Source organism: Phalaenopsis equestris, unplaced genomic scaffold (genome assembly GCF_001263595.1).
Source record: "Phalaenopsis equestris unplaced genomic scaffold, ASM126359v1 Scaffold000090, whole genome shotgun sequence".
Classification (NCBI taxonomy): domain Eukaryota; kingdom Viridiplantae; phylum Streptophyta; class Magnoliopsida; order Asparagales; family Orchidaceae; genus Phalaenopsis; species Phalaenopsis equestris.
This window is the reverse complement of record NW_018164532.1, coordinates 1627287-1646376: the sequence shown is the minus strand read 5'-3', so window position 1 is coordinate 1646376 and position 19090 is coordinate 1627287. Positions and strand designations below refer to the sequence as shown.

At 33.6% G+C, this 19090-nt stretch overlaps 1 protein-coding gene across 4 annotated transcripts in view; it reads left to right on the top strand.

Moving 5' to 3' along the window:
• LOC110020022 (serine/arginine-rich splicing factor SR45) overlaps positions 1-16993 on the top strand; it is a 20790-nt gene extending 3797 nt beyond the window's left edge. The window contains exons 2-12 of one of the 4 annotated variants that reach the window (XM_020717974.1): positions 374-436; positions 2604-2695; positions 10082-10128; positions 10204-10284; positions 10378-10540; positions 10899-11139; positions 11230-11295; positions 14271-14390; positions 15642-15711; positions 15791-15828; positions 16653-16993. In XM_020717974.1, the coding sequence (XP_020573633.1) occupies positions 374-436; positions 2604-2695; positions 10082-10128; positions 10204-10284; positions 10378-10540; positions 10899-11139; positions 11230-11295; positions 14271-14390; positions 15642-15711; positions 15791-15828; positions 16653-16725 (1054 nt within the window). In that variant the 3' untranslated portion in view covers positions 16726-16993. Of the gene's footprint in view, positions 1-370; positions 437-2603; positions 2696-10044; positions 10129-10203; positions 10285-10377; positions 10541-10898; positions 11140-11229; positions 11296-14270; positions 14391-15641; positions 15712-15790; positions 15829-16652 lie in introns of those variants that run through there. The other 3 variants (XM_020717972.1, XM_020717973.1, XM_020717975.1) reach the window with 3 other exon arrangements.
• Positions 16994-19090: the final 2097 nt, after the last annotated feature.

Sequence of the window (19090 nt, the reverse complement as noted above, 5' to 3'; positions counted from 1 at the left end):
TTCAGCAGGTTTTTTTAATAATATATTTTACTGGTTGTTGGTTGTTTTATTCTTGATGTACTTGTTCTCGTAATCTGATCTTTTCTTTTCATGATGTTTTTTAACAAAATGGGGTTTTCTCACTGATTCTTACTTTGAAACCTAAAAGTATTTTTCTATAGCATTGATTAAAGTCATTTAATTTTTGCATTATTTTTTCTTAAATCATTTATTTAAATCTCTCGATATTATGATTATATCCAGGTAGGTTTTTATAATATTCTTATGAAATTTTAAGGGTAATTTTTCATTCTTTTATAGATTTTTATTTTTGCCCCATGAATATTTTTTCTTAAAAAATCCTTTATGTAATTTTCAAATACCATTGCAGTCCTCCTGCAGCTGGAAGAAGAGGCCGTTCTCGATCACCACCACCTAAACGAGCCTCACCCCCAAGGTAAGGTTTTAGTACAATACATATATATATATATATATATATATATTGCATTCTAATTTTGGTGTGGAAATTACATTTATGGGTTGCTGATAATTGTTTTTTTTTTCACCGTTAGATACCTCATATTTTGTTTTTATGATATGCTCAAAGGTTATAATTTTTAAAACGTTAAAAATTCTACTTAATAACTTTTATTATATTTGATAGCTAGGGTGTGCTAGTTCTCATTGGTTTTTGTGTAATTTTGATTGGGCGATGATTATTTGGAGCTTTAGGGTGGCTAATGAGAATGGAGTGGAGTTTATGTGGTTGTCTGTGCTTGGTACCAGGGCTTTATTCAATGCTGTAATGTGAGGAGATGAAATACAAGTAACATAAGTGGGGAGGGGATAACTTTGATTATATTGTAATTTAACTAAAGAATTACTAGATAATCACAAGGCTTTGAGGACCTCACTAAAGAAGATCAACAAATCAATGTGAATGAGAAAAAGGCCATGAAGCCAATATTTAAAACGATTGAGCATTAACAAAAATACTTCATGAATGGAATACGCTTACAGGACATTTGCTTATATAGATAGAATTAGGCCTAAGGGAGGGAGTTGGCATTAATAGCTAGATATGGAAGTACTTGGACAGAGTTGCATTTTGAGGATCCGTGAGATGAATTGCGTTCAACTACATAAAAGTAAAGTAGAGTCACATTAATTTAAAGCAGACAAATCACCTACAATCTTACAGAATTCGGCCATGCTTGATTGGGAAATACAGTGGTTTTATTCCATCATGTATTCCCTGCCATGAAGAGCAAGGAGACCTCCTAGGTATGGAAGATGGATTTGCACTTTAATTAAGTATATATTGAGTCCAAACATGCGGCAGGCTGGCCATGCACACCTATGTAATGATTGGAGCTTGCGTTGCTTCTTTTTGTAATCCTATTATTATTTCTTTAAGGTGATAGCTGACCATGCAAATAAATTTTGGAGGTCCAACCCTCTATCATGTCCTCATCCTTGGGTTTGAACCTCTTTAGGTCATAAAACTTTATATGCTTTTTTGGTTTATTTTGCACTTGATTTTTTCTTGGTGCCAAATCAATATTTGTGATTTTTTATTATATGTTAAAATACTGTAGTAAAAAGGACTACATTTTGATAGTATAAACTTTCATGGCCCTAGTGAAGTGATGCTCTAATCCATGAGAAACTCTTTTTATAGATGACCATAGCTTTAAGTTACGCCAATGTTGAATTACATCTGGTTTATAAAATTATTATCGTTCCTTGTCTTTACATGGCAAACAATGTGATGTAGCTTTGAATTTACAGTCAGTACTAGCACTGACCAAAGTTACAAGTGGAAAGTAATTGAAGTATGCTAATATAAAAGAGCTTGGATTTCCTTCTCATGTATTTTATGATATAAAATTGTATAAGACTTATTATGGTTGCCTGTGACACTTTGAAGTTGCGTCTGAGATCAGCAAAAGTTGGATATTAACACCTCCCAAATACTTGTTGGCTTCTTTATGACTCTTCCTTCACATATCATATTAGTGGGATGAGATCTTTTGTGAAATTTCTGTTCGGTCTCAATGAATAGATTTGTGAAGCAATATTTTGGTTGGCTCTTAGTATTTAGCCATTAACACTTTAACATGACTGCACATTTTGTTTTAGCAAGATACATACCACACAATTCCTATGTTTTTATATATTTAACATCTAAAGTTTAATTTTTTAGTCTATACCACTTTATCCATGTTTAAAAGGTATGTTTCACTTTTCAACCGTTAATAATAGTGGTATTTTTGATATGATACGAAAGATTTGAGTTATAAATGTTAAAAAGGGTGTCAGATATGTAAATACATAAAAAATGTGTGCTATGTATGTAAATGTTTGCTGTTGCAGAATATAGATAATTGTCGCGTCACCTTTACAATTTTTAAATCATTTAAATTTAGTCTTTAATGATTTATGCCTGTGTCATTTTCTCTCACTTCAAGATTATGCTTATAGCAGGAGTGCATACTTCTATTTTTTTTTTTGATCTCTGAATGACAACAACTTTTTTTTTTCCTTTGGTTGGGCTGCTATAATTAAGAGTTAAAGCAATTTTATTTTACATTTTTACCCCAATCATTTATAATTTGTTACAGGAAAGTATCTCCACCTGTTATTGAATCTGTTGTTCTCCACATTGATCATCTATCAAGGAATGTCAACGAGGCACATTTAAAAGAGATATTTAGTGAGTACATTTTTTTCTACCTCAGGACTACAATGGTCTTCTGTTTCCTTGTGAGTGTAAATATTTTTTGAAAAATGCCTCAAACCTTGACAATAAAAATGAAAAATTGCCAATCAAAATTTCCGTTGTTCAGACAGTTAGCAGATTGTAATTTCACAAATAAAGAGGGATGGTTCTAGAGCCAAGTTGACATAGCTTTTATTTTCCACATTCTGATCTCACTGTATATTAATTGACATCTAACTGGGAGATGAATAAACTAATTAGTTGTAACTTCGACACTAATTTTATAAAGCTGAAGAAGCAATTCTTTTCACAGATGTATGAGTGATGTTTTTTTTTTTTTTTTTATAGTTGCTTTTGAAGAATGACTATTAGGTGAAACGTACTTTTAATTTCTTTTGGGCGATGTTTGGTAATTGCTTTTTGAATCTACTTGCGGTGTTAGTAGATCACACATCTTAATTTGCTTAGAAGCATCAAAAGGCTTATAGTTCATTATAACTACGTTAGGATCATAATGTTTCCGTTTTTCCTTTATGATGTGTTAGGTCTATGTTTCTTCCGCTGTTGGAAACATTCCCATGTTAATTCTTAATTTTTTTCAATTTTCATTTATTTAAATCTGTTGTTTTGTTTGGTGTTTTCCAATAATTATTTATCAGAAAATTGGCTATAGATGTAATTCCATGTTATAGTTAATTTTTATATCTCAAGCCTTATAGAATTAAGATGAGATATTTTACATTTTTCTTTTCTATGTTTTTTTGAAGTGCTTTGAATTCAATTGGTTTATTAAATCAATTTCAATTCACTTTATCCAATCATCGAATTGATTGGATAAAGTGTCACATTGAGACGTGCTATAGGTTAAATTCATCGTATGGCAACAAATAATACATGGAAAATGGGGCAGATCATCATCTTGAGGAATCAACTTCATCCACTTCTGAACACATGCAAGCAACGCGTTGATTTCGTCTCCTCTTGTCTGGTGACCTCAGGGGAACGAAGCCTTGAAATAGGAAACGACCGTATCCAAAAGTTTCTTAAGGATATAAACAACATATTCAAAGTTAAGATTAGCTATGATGTTGGTTTGTTTCAGAAACGACCAACCACTAAGATAGAGCATGAATGAGTAACGAGATTATCTTCAATTTATGTTACTAGGGTAAAAAATCCCAAACCAAAATCCCAACCCTAATAGGTCCTACTCGAATATTATACGGTAAAAAATCCCAACCCGAAACTGACCCACTTCAACATGCCAACCAAAATCCTGGCCCGTATGGCCCGTTTAACATAAGGAATAACATCTATTTAGGTTAAGATCGGGTCAATTTTGAGTTTATGGGTCGATTTTAAGTCAATTTAGGGTTGACAGGTCCTTTTCGGATTGATTGTCAATCCGAACATGACCTAAAAAATTAAACGAGTTAGGTTATTTAATCCAAACCCGACCAAAAAAATTATCGGGAAAATCAAGATATGGATTTTTAAGTTGGGTTCGGGTCGAGTTGCCATGAGGGGCCTTTTTTTGACACCCCTACTTGTAGTGGTTACAAATTGAGTAGATTCTCACAGCAAGAAGCAGAAGGAGGTTCAGACGAGCACTTTGACTTCAGACCATGAACGAATTACACATCACAAAGAATACAAAGAGGTTTGTATTGGAGTAGATTCGAATTGAAGTCATCCAGTCTACATGCTTAAGAAAACATGAACACTTTCTGTGTATAAGACTTAAAAATGCATGTAAATTGTGTAATGATCGATATTATAGACTCAACATATGATGTGATATAAGATATAATTTGAAAATTTCAAAGTGTAATTAGTAAAATTTAATCATACATATATGTGAAATGATTTAATTGAAGCATTTCTAAAAAGGCGAATTAACTTCAATTACATTTAATTTGCAATTCAACACGATCAAATTATACATTTCATTGACTAATTTTTACTATCCTTGTAAGTTGTGTAATAAATTGAAGCACATGAAAATTAAAATTCTAACCATGTAAACATATTTGAATGGAACATGTCTAGCCAAGTAATGGATGCCTATTTTTTTTTTTTCCTTTTAAGAATATCAATTTTGGCTTGATAATCATGCAAGACATTTTTTTTTATACTTGTAGATCAAACATGGTATCCATGTATGAAATCTGATATAATCAAATTAGTTTGCAAAGCTTTAGATGGATGCAAATTTCAATGATAATGAAATGGTAGGTTAATTTCAACACTATTTATATATGATCTAATCGAACTTTCAGCCTTCCCTTTCAAATATTGGGCTCACTTCCTGTTATGTGGAATAGAGAATCACGGTGGATGAGACCCTAGCTGAGGGCTGCATCCAACTGCGCCAGTGCCTTTTATTGTGGCAGCCTGTCTATAGGAAGGCAATTCAAGAGCCTGTGGTAATCGATGGGCTGATTATTGGGCAATCTAGACTTATGGAACAAGAGAAATTAATATGGGTCGAGGAAGTAAACCCGACCTCCACTTCATAGGTTGAATGAACTTTGGTTGAGCAAATTAAGTAGAAGACTCGCGCATAATGAACTTGAAGATGTCGATCTTTGAAGGAGAAGGTGCCTATGGTTGGGTTTATCGTATGGAGATATACTTTTCTTTTAATTTGCTGATGTAGGAAGAAAATTTGATGGCGGAGGCCCTATGTTTGGAAGGGAGGCCTTTAACGTGATATAAATAGAGAGAACAACGTCAACCAATCAATACATAGGAAGCATTCAAAGGACAATTGTTAGAGCATTTCAGAAGCACACGGGAAGGGGATTTACCAAGCATATTTTTATATTGATTCAGGAAGGATCTATTATAGATTATAGGGAGAAATTTGAGATGTTATTTGACCATTTGAGAGGGATATCAGAAGGCGCTGAAGTCAAATAATCAAGCAACACTTTGCCTGCCGAGACCGTAAAAATTGGGAAAAATTATGGAACTAACAGAATTAGTTGAAAATAAAATGCAATGGAATGACTTAATAGAAGCAGGATAAGTGGAGTGTCATATCAAAATGCTATAATCACGTTGATACCAAGTTCCACGGGACAGGAATAATGGGCCACACTTAAGGGCGACATTCACATCTTATAGAGATAGATTTAGGTGAAGTGAGCCAAGGGGTTATGTTTTTAGTGTGACGAGAAGTTTACTCTAAGACACAATTGCGATGATCAGACCTTTGACTTTACAGTTTCTCATAGTGTGTGACAAGAGAAGCATGGAATGAAGAAAAAGAGGAGGTTATCGTGGAGGAGGAACACTCTCACTTGGATGTGACAAATGTCTCGTTAAATTCAGTGGTCAATACTGAACTACACTATGAAACTTCAATCGTAGATGTGGTGGTGTTGGTAGATAGTGTGGCCACCCACAACTTCATCTGTACTCAATAGTGAAATAATTGAGGTTTGTGATACTTGAAACAAATAGTTTTTGAGTCATGATTGGGACGGGACAGGTGGAGAAGAGTAAGGGAGTTTGTAAAGGGATAATTTGAACACTTCAAGGTATTGGGGTGATGATGATTTTCTTCTCTTGGATTCAGGGAGCAACGACGTGATATTTGGTGTAAAATGGTAGCAGTCCTTAGAGGAGAGTAGGATGAATTGGAAACTCCTGTCAATGGTGCTTTAGGAGAGAGAGAGAGAGGATGTCGGTGCTTCGCGGTGATCCTAGTTTTTGCAAGACCTTATTGACACTCAATATCATGGTTAGAGCAATACAAGTCGTGGGTTTGGGATTCTTTATTGAGTTGCATTGCATGGAAGATATATATGACGCACAGTTGGCATAAATTTTGGTACCAATTCAACAACTCCTACAATAATTTGCAAAAAATTTTTAGTTGCCAAGCGGATTGCTGCCTCGGAGGGAACACGAGCAAGCAATAACCTTGAGATCGGGGGTTGATTCATCAGTGTGCGCCTACACCGCTATCCCCAAGGTTTCAATTCAACGCTAATTGAGTTGGTTGATCTTCTGATAGAAGAGAAGGCAATCAGATTAAGGAAGTGGAGCTAGCTTCACGTAGACTTAAAAAATATATCGACAACATTTTACAAGGATCCAAAAACTATCAATGTTGTTCTTAGTGAAAGTGATAGCAGTGTAATAGATGATAATTTAGGGGAATATAATATGTGGATGGCAGTAGAAAATATGATATTTTTGCGTCGATGGAGAGGGAATGAATACAATGTCAGAACATCTTAACATGTATTGGGTTGACAACATGAAGCATGTTTTTGATTATTTTACATAAAGAATTCCTAGGTCTAGCTTCGATCATCAGAAGACTGTGCTTGTATGGAATTACAAGTATGGAAATGTTAAAGTTGGAAGAATTCAAGGGACACAATGCAACATCGTTTGACTAGTCCAATATCTAATGCACCTTTTGATATCGTCCAAGACAGTCAATCGGTTGAGATTCGTTCAGTGAGAGTCACTATGGGTGATGCAATTGATCGAATATTAAGAGAAATTATGCAGAACAAGAATATGGTTAACCCAATATATTATGTTTTATGCATCAAACACTTCTTGGGAGATGATGATAATGATATGAATGAAAATTTTATTAGGGCCTCTTTAGTTAAAAGGGTTCCACCATAAATCAACTGTTGGGAAAGAAGTGTTGATTAAATGGGAAGGATTGCAATATCATGATGCAACATAGGAGCTATATGATTTTATCCAACAACAATTTTCTCTCTTTTACCTTGAGTACAAGACATTTTTTTGGGAGGGGAGTATTGCTAGATGGGTGTAGTATGCGCTATCCACCAAATAATTTGATAACTTATTTTAGGCATAAGACAAAAACAACAATTTAGTCATTTGTTAGTTATTATTGTGGTGTAGAAATATGGATTAATATGTTTAGGATTATCTTATGCGTGATTGCTGTTAAATCTTAGGGTTAGGGTTAGTGTTTGGAAGAGATCGTTTATCTCTCGAAGTGTATGTGTTTATCTTTTATGTATTCAAAATTGTAACGTTTTGATTTTGTGTCGACAAAATAGAATCTATTATTTTTGCCATAATTCTTGCGGGAACTTATCTCATTCCTGTACTCCTCCCTTTCAAAGGTTGGGATTTGAGGAGGGCAATAGGGCATAGGATTTGCCTTAACGTTTTTAGTTTTATTTTAGTTCAAGTTTAATTTTGGTTTTGCTGTTTCTGTCATATTTGGAGCTTAATTCAAACTTCAAATTAAAATTTAGTTTGATTTAAGTCATGTTTAATTTATATGTTATTTTAGCTTTTATTTATAATTACTTTAGCTTTTATTTAGTTTATATTTATTTTTTTATTTTACATTACGTTTTAGAATTTGATTGAGTTTATATTTATTTTAATTTTTTGTTTGATCCAAGTTTATTATTTTTTTATCTTAGGTTTAGAGTTATTTTATTTAGTTTATATTTATTTTTTTATTTTACATTACGTTTTAAAATTTGATTGAGTTTATTTTAAGATTAGTTTATGTTTTTTGAATTTAGATTTAATTTAGTTTCGTTTATTTTAAGCTTGGGTTTTGTTTTGTTTTGTTTTAGTTAATAGTTTAATCTCTGAGTTCATGTAAATTTGTATATAATTTTAGTTCTATTATTTACATTAGGTTTAGATTTTAGTTTAAGTTTTAATTTTCAGCTTAATATGAGTTGATGCTAAGTTAAAATTTATTTTTTAATTTGAAATTTAGTTTGTTTAAGTTAATTTTGATTTCTCTTAGTTTGTTCAGTTTACTTTAGATTTAAGTTTTAATTAAAAATTTTATGGTTTACTTTATATTTAAGTTTTAATTAAAAAATTTTAAGATAAATTTTAGGTTGAATTAAATTTAATTTAAATTTTATATTCAAGTTTTGATTTGGGTCCATTTTAAATTTACTTAAACTTAGTTCAATTTTAAATTTAAGTTTAATTAAATTATGTTTAAATTTGAATTAATTTTAATTTGAGCAAAGCTTAAGCTCATTTCAACTAACTAAAGCCCTAAGCCAGTCGAAAACCAACCACTCGATGCTAGGAAGGGGGGTCAGGAGAGAACTGTTGACCAAAAATTAAAAATAATGTCAACAATATGTCTTTGGGTTATTTAGAGTAAATATAATTTTTTTAACTTATCCTTCACATTGACTTTCATATTTTACTATATTTATGTTTGCAATGAGTTGATGTTAGTTTACTATTTAGTCATATAGCTTATGACAAATATGGTCTTAATATTCTCGCGGTTTGCTGTTCTTAAGATGGAAACTTAAATCATAGATATAATTTCATGCATGTGATTTTTACTACATTTTTTTATATCATAGGCTTTTAATTTATGAATCATTTTATCTTAAATCTGCCAAATTTATTTCTGACCAATTGGAGTAGTTCTTAGGATCATCTAGGCATATTGTGAGCCAGTGTTGGCTGCCAGGATTCATCCTGAGAAGCTCTTAAAAAATTATAAACCCGCACTTTATGGAGAATTTCTTTAAATGTATTATTGGAAGGTTTTGTTTAACTAAGGTCCCTTATAAATAAACATCCTTGTTGGGTGGCTTGGTTTTCAGCAGGACTCAATCAATATGATTATAAGAAGAAATGATTCATAGGCGTAATAGATTAAGTTTCATATATTTTTTTTGAATAAAATAATAGGTTATAAAAGAGCTTATAAGCTCAAATTTAGAAGTACTTTGGGAGTATTATATGATATGAGATATTGTTGAATTTTAAATTTTCAATTTTATAGAGCTTTCACTAGTTTGAGTATGTTGTTTTGATCCAAGTGTTTGATAGTTAAAAGCTGTTGATCGCTTAGTTGAATATGATGGAAATGGGAATGTTTAGATTAATTTATGGATAAATTTGAAATGGTAAATTAATGAATGATTATGGTAGAGAAATAGATGGAGCAACATCTACAGAGGATAACGTAGTTTAAAATATGTTTTAGGTAGGAAGGGTATAAAATTAACGAATTAGAGGATAAGTAGCTTTAGTGTTGGAGAATTGGGAAGAAAGGGGAAGAAACTTAAGGCAACATTGTTAAAAGTTGTTCAAATGATTTGCAGGAGCATATTTATGTCGTGTAACAATTAACATGAACAAATGTTAAATAATGATTAAAAAGGCGAACCTTAGATAGTTATGATGGTGACTGATGAGAGAACCAATTCTTGCCTTCTAACAAAATTGCGGAATTGCCTAATCCTGTTGGAGATATTGACATTTGTACTATATATTCATATACCTTCAACATGGGGAAGCATGATCATTAACATGAGCAGTTTCTATGACATCAAAGGCACTGTTAGTTGATGTTGAAATGCATGTTCACAGGTAATTTTGGTGAGTTGGTCAATGTGGAGCTTTCAATGGACAGAAATGTAAGTGGCTTTTTTGTGTCTGCTTGGGAACCTGGTTGATTTAAAATTTGTGACTCACTCTTCATTCTTCTGAAGGTCAACCTTCCCCGGGGTTATGGTTATGTTGAATTCAAGAAGAGAACAGATGCTGAGAAAGCCCGTCTTCACATGGATGGTGTATGTGCTGTTAATTGTTTAAACTTATTTGCGCCCTTTCCTTTTCTTCTCTTTTAATTTGTGTTACTTATACTGTTTCCTATCCCATAACAGGGTCAAATTGATGGAAATGTGGTGTCAGTAAAGTTTACTTTAGCACAGCGGCAGAAGATTTCTTCACCCCCAAAGGTGATTCCTCCTCCAAAAAGGGAAGCACCTCAACGGGATAAGATACTTCCTGGACCTGAGAAAGAAGTTCCATCCCGTCTAAGGGAGTGTATGTTCCTCTGTATTAAATTGGTTAATAAAATTTACTTTTCTGATGCAAACTTTTAATTTTGTTGTTTTTTGCATATATTTTTAATGCTCAGCTGTATTATTATTTTTGTTTGTTGCCTATAATTTAATATTTAGTATGCTTTATTTTCCTGACAGTTTTGATATTTATTGCCTTCATTCCTTCTGTTATCTATTGATTGTCTTGATTTTCTGTTGGTGCTCATCCTATTTCTGGCTAGTATTTGTGCAATCATCTTTTAGTCAATCATAGTATTATAATACCTTAGATTGGTATTTGTTTTTCATCTCTATACACACTGCTTTCATATGTACAACTAATATTCCTCCATGGTCAGCTTCTCCACGTCGTAGACCACCATCACCGCCGCCACGAAGGCGATCTCCTGTTGCAGTTCGTCGCCCTGATTCACCTAGGCGTCGACCTGATTCTCCTCCTCGCCGCCGTCTGGATTCTCCAGTACACCGTCGAGCAGATTCTCCTCCTCATCGCCGTGGAGAAACACCACCTCGCAGAAGGGCTGCTTCTCCCATTAGGAGACGCTCGCCCTCTCCCAGGCGGCTTAGATCACCTGCACGGTTTGTCATAACTATACAGTTCTGTCATCACATTTTGTTGACTTTTTGCCGCTAGTTGACAGCAGATTGCCAAATAAAACTTTGCTGCAGTGTTTCCCCACGAAGGCTACGTGGCAGTCCTCCCCGCAAGCGCTCTCCAGTACCTCTCAGGCGGAGGTGAATCGTTTTACTTTTTATAGAAGTGTTTGCTACACACACACACCCACACACACCCACACACCCACACACACATATATACAGTATTGAGCTTCTAGTAGCTTAGGTTTATTTATTTGTTTCCTGTTGTTGATAAAGTATGATAAAAAGCTTATCTCGGAAAGCTGTTGTAGGAAGCTGTTTAATGGAGATCGTGACGCTCTAATTAGTATTGTGCTTCTATTTTTTTTTAACCCAGCTGTTAGTTCACAAGGTGGGAGTTTATTGTCGTGTAGTGAAAATCGAGCCTAAGACCTTGACAACGGCTTCCATGGCCCGTCCTAATCAGACTATTTGGTACCCACAATTTTGATTTTGCAGATGTTATTGATAAAACATTATAGGTAGTTGCTGGAAGCTGTTCTTAATGAAGTAGTCTAAGCTATATCGGGGCATATGTGGTTTTGATTTTGCTGCTTGTTTCTTTGGTTGCTTTCTCTTGCTTATGACATTCATTCCCTTAACAATATTTACCAGCAATTTTATTATTTTAATTTATAGAAGAGAATGCTCTTATATGAAAATTATGAAATTCATTCAATAATCTAAGGCAAAAAACAATGTGATTTTATCATCAAGATTAGTCTTAAGTTTTAGGATGGATCAAAATAAGTTTTGGAGTAATCTTTGACAAACTACGGAGAAGCAGTGAAAGACATCCTTGCGGCAATCTTTGTTTTTTTTTTCCGGAGTGATGAAAATGATTGCTATTGTTTTTTAGGTGCATTCAAGCCATTGAGAAGGTTACCTTTTAAAAGTAATTTCGAGCTGCTGCAGTTGACGACAAATTTGGGCCACCTGTTTTGCATAAATCAGGGAGAAAACTATCATCCAAAAGCAATACAGAAAAGCAGCCGTTTTCTTTTAGCGGAATAGGAAGAGGCTTAACAGAGTTTTATTAATGTAAAATCTGGACTACTAGTAATATGTACTTGTGGAACATGAAGTTTATTTGCCATTTTCATTGTGTTTTAATGGCCAATGTTTATGGAATCTTGTAAAATATAAGATGATGTTTCATGGTATTAAGATATATAAAGTTGATTTAATCTTTTGAATATTCAATTAAATTTTGAGTGATGTGATAAAAAATCTTTATCACAGTTACCACTCCAGCCCCATGGTCTAAGCGTAGGCTTCCAGTGCAGGGTTTATTTGTTGTAGGCTTGCATATACAAGTTTGAGTGTGAGTTTATGATTAAATTAACTCAGTTTTCAAAAAAAATTTATTATCCAATTATGTGTTATTTTTTTTCTACTCCAGTGTCTTTAATGCTACGATTCAATCTTAGTTGGCATTGACCTATTAATTTTTTTTCAGACAGTACAGCAGATAAATTTAAAACCATTAAGCTCAACCAGAAGGTAGACTATGATACTACATAGACATATAATGTTGAGATGCAACAAGTCTATAATCTTGCATATATGAGTGGAAAAATATGCCATACTTATCATTATAAACACGTGGTACGGACATTTGCATTCATATGCATAAAATATGTATGAACAAAAGATTTGGATTAAGAGGTGAAGGGAGCAAAAGGGAGGTGAATCTAGATTCAAGAGAGGAGAGTGGTAGGGAGGTGCTAGCCCCCACATGAAATGGTAGTCATATCTCATTATTTGTTGTGGCTGTGGCTAGAAAATAGATGGGTCATGGTCGAAGGGGAGGGAGAGAGGAAAAGACGAGAGTACGGAAGTGTGGGGGGTGTGGAGCTTGGTTCACATCTTGAGCATAAGCACAAGTCATTAGCCATATTTCACTGTTTATTTCTTTCCCAACAGTGCAAAACTTTAGTCTATGGTTTAGATACTATTACCATCATAAAGTTCTGATCAGATGCTAGCTGATGTATTAGAAGGAATTGATTTGATGCCACTTTAATTATGCACCTTTTTTAGAGTTTCTCACTTGATCCTCTAAATGCTTTTGATTTGCTTGATTTCTCGTAGATACATGAGAACTAAAGAAAGGAGGAATTTGAGAGAAGAAAAAATGGATTGGGTTTGATTATTGTAGCAACATTGTAGCTCTTAGGAGGGAAGAAAGTTTTACATTATTAGAACAAATGTAAACGTTTACTGTAGCAACATTATAGTGGTTAGGAAGAAAGCTAGTGAGGGAGACGATTCTAAAAATTTTATTAAGTAACACTAAACAAATTCCAAAATCATTCAAATTATTGGAATGTTTTATAAATAATCTTCTCGTGCTTTATCAAAATGTCTCACTATTATTTCTAATTGTAGCAGTGCAAAAGAAGTAAGCTGTGCTAAACTGAGATGGACAGCAGAGTGATAGATTGGGAAAGGCATTACAGGGCCTCGCTCCCTCTCCCTCTCCCTCTCACTCTCTCTCATACTGTATATTCCTCCCCCATTGCCCTCTGGGTTTACCCTTCTTACCTCTGTTCTGCTACAACCAAAGTAAATAGTAAGATAATGACATCTATGGACTGCCTGTGCGTGAGCTCCTTCCACCCCACCCCAGCTTCCCCTCCCAACCTCTCAATTTTCTCTTACATGCCTTTCCCTATCCATCTCTTTACTATTCATCTATTAGTTTAGGCTTGCTTAAAGAGAGAGGGAGCAAGGCTTCTGAGGCTATACCTCTGCTGGATTAGGTGTTTAATGAGTGCTAGATAATCTCTGTGAGGGTGCATACAGCTATTTTTGTTTCATTGTTGGTTTCCGGGTGTTTTGAGTGCAAAAATACTAGTTACTCCAGGCTACCTCGTATCAGAACACTGCAAATGTTGAACAAATCTGCTTTGTACTTTACCCTTTTACTGAAAGACAATATTTGATTACCAATTTTATGCTCACAGTATCGTGATGTTCTAATTTCAGATCTGCAATTTCAAAACTTAATTAATTATTTTAAATATGATTTATTTTCACAATCATGATAAAATTTAAATGCTTTATTGCAGATCACCATTAACAAGGAGAGCTAGGAGTCCACCAAGGAGATCACCTCCAATGCGCCGTCGTAGCCGTTCGCCTATTCGGAGACCTGCTCGTTCCCGTTCTAGGTCAGTGTCTCCCCGCAGGTATGATAATTATTTGGAGTTTTTTTTTATGGCTCCTATGTTTCATATGCTATTAATTATGGTGCTGAATACCAGTTTACCTACTGTTATTTAATTTTTCCTGGAAAGTTCAGACGTTTATTGTTTTTAATGATTTTCTCATTAAAGTTGCTATGTGTTTTTTTTTTTAATAAATAAAGTATTATCTTGTAAGCTTCATCTTAGAAATGCAAATCTGAATACCCTTTTAGTGGCACAGAAAAGCTTATTCTATTGTTCATTTAGTTTTTAATTGAAACTTGATGTGTGATAACCCGAACTTGCACCCATCAAGTTATTATCCGCTTTGGCCAAATGGCCTCACGATTTTGCCTCGTTGGTGTAACTTACCAGTAAATCACCCATCCTAGGAGTGCTCTAGGACGAGCACACATTGGAGTTTCTAATGAAATTCCACCGTTACACTAAATGCATCTTGATGTTTAAGAGTTTGGCTTCATTCTAAAGGGGTTTCACAAGGGGGCTGTGCTTATGATAATTGGTACTCTAGTGGAGAAAAAGCTTTTTTATTGATAAATAGCTCAAACAAGTTGATGAAGAGAGTGTGTTTCACCTTATCATTTAACAAATGGTCTTCTTTTTGGTGAAGTTAAAATTGTCCATTTGTACAACTGACTTCTATACATTTTCAATATATACTATTTTTTGAGGGGCTTTATCATTTGACTAAGGGACTGTTTATTTGGATGTATTAGGAGCTCTAGTAAAAAAAATGCTTAAGTTTTGGGATTTAATGTGTTTGGTTGGAGGAAAAATAAAATTCAAATATTTTTATAAGGAGTTTGTAATACTCTCTTAGATTATGACTGTCTGCTGTTGCAATCTTAAAACTACTGTAATCTCGTAAACATGATCCTGCCTGTTGACAGTTCACCAAGACAACCCCGCTGTCTTCCAACCTTTTGTATTCCAAATGCTATAGATGTATTTTACATTTTATTTGAAATGCACCTAATTCTAAATACTTGCTATTTTGTAGTTCCTAATAAAATGTTTATTTCTATGATGAACTCTTGATTGTGATTTAGCTGTGTTTTTCCTCTCATTCCTCCTAAATGGGAGCTATTTTTAGAATTAATGTCACCTCATGTTGAATTAACATCACAAATTAAACTATTTTTAACTACTAACTAATTACAAGCTTATGTTTTGGATCATATTAATGATACCCATTTCTAATTGACTTCTAAATTATATATTTTAATGTTAAAGCAGGGGCGTTCGAGCACCTCCAAGACGAGGTAGATCTTCATCCTTCTCCAGATCACCTAGTCCTCGGAAGGTTGTTTTCTTACTATACTACCCTTCATCTGAAACAGTTCTAAATGTACATAGCAGCTGACTTAGAATTTCTGGCACAGGGACCTCGCAACGTAGCCAAAAGTCGCAGTCCAAGAAGGTATGTTTAACTTTTATGATTTGATGGAGGGCTTTCATATCACAGTTTTTAGTACCTCCTACCATTTCATATATTTTTGCAGACATTAATTTCAATTATTATCCTATTGGCTTATGTTTACTTCTCATGTTATTTAAGGCCTATATATTTTTGTTATATTCAATCTCAACTGTAACATTGCTTTGAACAAAACTTAATCACATGATAAGTTCAACCCTCCTAGAAACCACTAGTCACATTACTATTTTTATATTTTATGTTTTAACAACCGGGTTATCTTTTTAGCCTCACTTTCTATTAAAAATGCTCGGCATTTATGATTTGCCGACTTTTTTTTTTAATTATCATAATATGCAGTATCTAGCACGCGTAGGACATTGTGTGACACATTTTTGACACACATTATGTTTGACCATAAAACATAATAACTAATTAATATATTTGTCGAGGGTTAAGTGAGATGGTGATGATGAGAAACATAAGAAAAAAACCAATATGAGGCTTAAATTAAAAAAATAATAATAAATAAATAAACAATTGAGTTATACCTCAATAACTAATTTCTTTAGATTGTGTATGTTTTATAAAGCTAATTTTTTTAATTAACTTTACAAAGCAACAATTATATAAATCGGATTGCATTTCATTCATCCTTATATAGTGTAATTATTTTACCATATTTTTAGTTTTTAAGATATATTTTAAATGTGGTTCCCGTGTCTCACCTTTCATATTTGTAGCAGCCCCATATACGTTCTAAGCATCAAGCCTAAGACATTGTGTTAACGCACTGTTTCTTTTATGTTTCTGTTCTTCTTTAAAAGACCTGCTAGAGGAAGATCCGTCAGCAACAGTCCCAGCAGCAGCTCTGCCTCTCCCAAAGGACCTAAACCTTAATATGTGACTCGCAGTAAAGCAGGTAAGCTCTCTCTCTCTCTCTCTCTCTCTCTCTCTCTGGCCAACCCCGCCCCTCTCTCTCTCTCTCCAGCCCCCCACTCCATGTCAACCCTTGTAAGTCCTTGGGTACACCCTCTACCTGCGAATTCTACTAGTTTTGCGGCGGTGTTCTGATGCTGGAAGACTTTTTTTTTTAACCAGTTACCATTTATTTTGAAATTGTTTTGGCCAAAGAACTTTAGTTCGAAAACTATGTGGCAACTCTTTATTTCCTGCACGGATTATCTCCAATTTGTTGCTGCTACAGTATTTAAAATGATTACATCTTCATCTCCTTTAATCATGTTCTCTGGAATTTGATGATGTTAGATAAAAGACTTTACTTCGAATTATTGTGATGTTTCATAACTTACTGCTGCCAATCTTTTTATTAGTAGCCCTTTTTCGTTTTTGTAATTGGTTCTGTGAGGTTGTTAATTTTGCACATTTAAATTGATTTTATGACGCCATTCAAGTTGGAAGTGGTGGCTGGTGCGTTAAAAATGAGGACTGTCTTTTGCAAGGCATGGATATGTGCATCATTACTACTTTTTTATTATGGACGGGCATGATTTAATTTGTTTAATAATCTGACTATCTGTTAAATTGAATTGAATTTATTTTAGGAATTAGAAATCTGAGTTATACTGATCAAAATTGAGTCAGAATTATCCAATTGAGCCATTCATTGTCAAATTCACTCAAAGCTAATTTCATTTGATCTAGCTTGAAGCCCAATGAAATCCTTATGCACCTAATTATCCCCTAATGTACTTGAATTTATTCAACCTTAAGCCCAATTTGAGCTATTTATTATTCTTGTTTGACCTTAATCCTTGGAAGGTTATAATCTCTCTGTATTCATAGCATTATTCTGAATCCAATTTCTTCAAGCTACTACTGTCCCTTAATTAAATTAGCAGTCTATAATTAAAAGGAGGAATTTTGGGCTAAAACCTATTTGACTTAACTGAGCCACCTGACCAACTTAAAGAGGCTCTATCACTACTAACAGCTGGATAGTTGGTCTGATAGGTTGGCCTGATCAATGGGCACTGTCCCTTCGATTTATTTTTAATGATGATCAGAATCATTCTCCACCATCCTACATAATTAATATAGGTCAAAAATTATATTAGTTGATTAGTTCTTTGAGCATTCATAAATATGACTCAAATTGAACTCATTTGAAGGACTTTTAAGCAATTTTTTAGATTTGTGGATAAAGTTTTGAAGCAACATAAATTATTGTGTCACCTCATTAAAAAGGTCGCTGTTACACAACTTGATTAAATATGTCACTTATCGGACTTGAAATCACTTGTAACAACATCAATTGCCTAATTGGCTCTATAATATAATATATTAAATTAATTCCAGCCAAGTAGATGGACGGACTAACCAATCAAGCAGATCCAATACATCATCAACACAATTCATATTTTTTTTCAAAAGTAATTATAATTCAATTAAAAAAAATACAATTTGTTCAACCAAAATTTTCTACGCATGACACCAAAAGATTTGTAATGCCCCTACTTCTAGACCCTATCAATCATTTTCTCAGTGAGATCCTTGCCACAGTGCCTCACACTGAGCTTATTTGACAAATGGTTTACCAAGCAATAGCTGAAATGAGCATGGAACTAGATCAATTATAATTTGACATTTATTCATAAAAGATGTTTATATGCGTGTATTAAGATCATCTATTCTGCATTTATTTGGTAGTCAAAATATGTTTTCTTTTGCCTTCTGAGTTACACATGTAATGTTCATGATTCTTTTATATAGGTGGTCATTTCATTCATTTTATAATGTCGGAGTTTTCTCCCTTAGTAGGACAACAGTGAAATCATGACTCAATCTTCATCTGTCTAGTGTAATAGTTTATTTATGAGCCCTTTTATGTCACAGAACTTTATCAAATTCAGTATCTCCTTCCCCTCCAACAATTTTTATTCCATAAGAAAATTTTGATTAGTTTAATATAAGTAGACATCAGATTAGATTTACTATAAGCATGACTAATATAACCTGATCGGCATTTCTTTTCATATTTCTTATTTTTCTTCATTCCTTTTCTACAGAAAAAGTGTTAGAATGAAGAGCTCTCTCTCTCTCTCTCTCTATTATCTAATCTACTCGTACTAAATTACTTATTCCATCAGCATATAAAGTCAACTTAATGATTCCATCATCAAGTGTTCTTTATTAAGCTAACGTTATCCGATGTGATAAGTATGAGGCTTATTTATTCCTTCTTTTATTCATATTTCGTACTCTTTTCATTGTAAAATGCGTTTAAAATAATTTTAAATTCAAA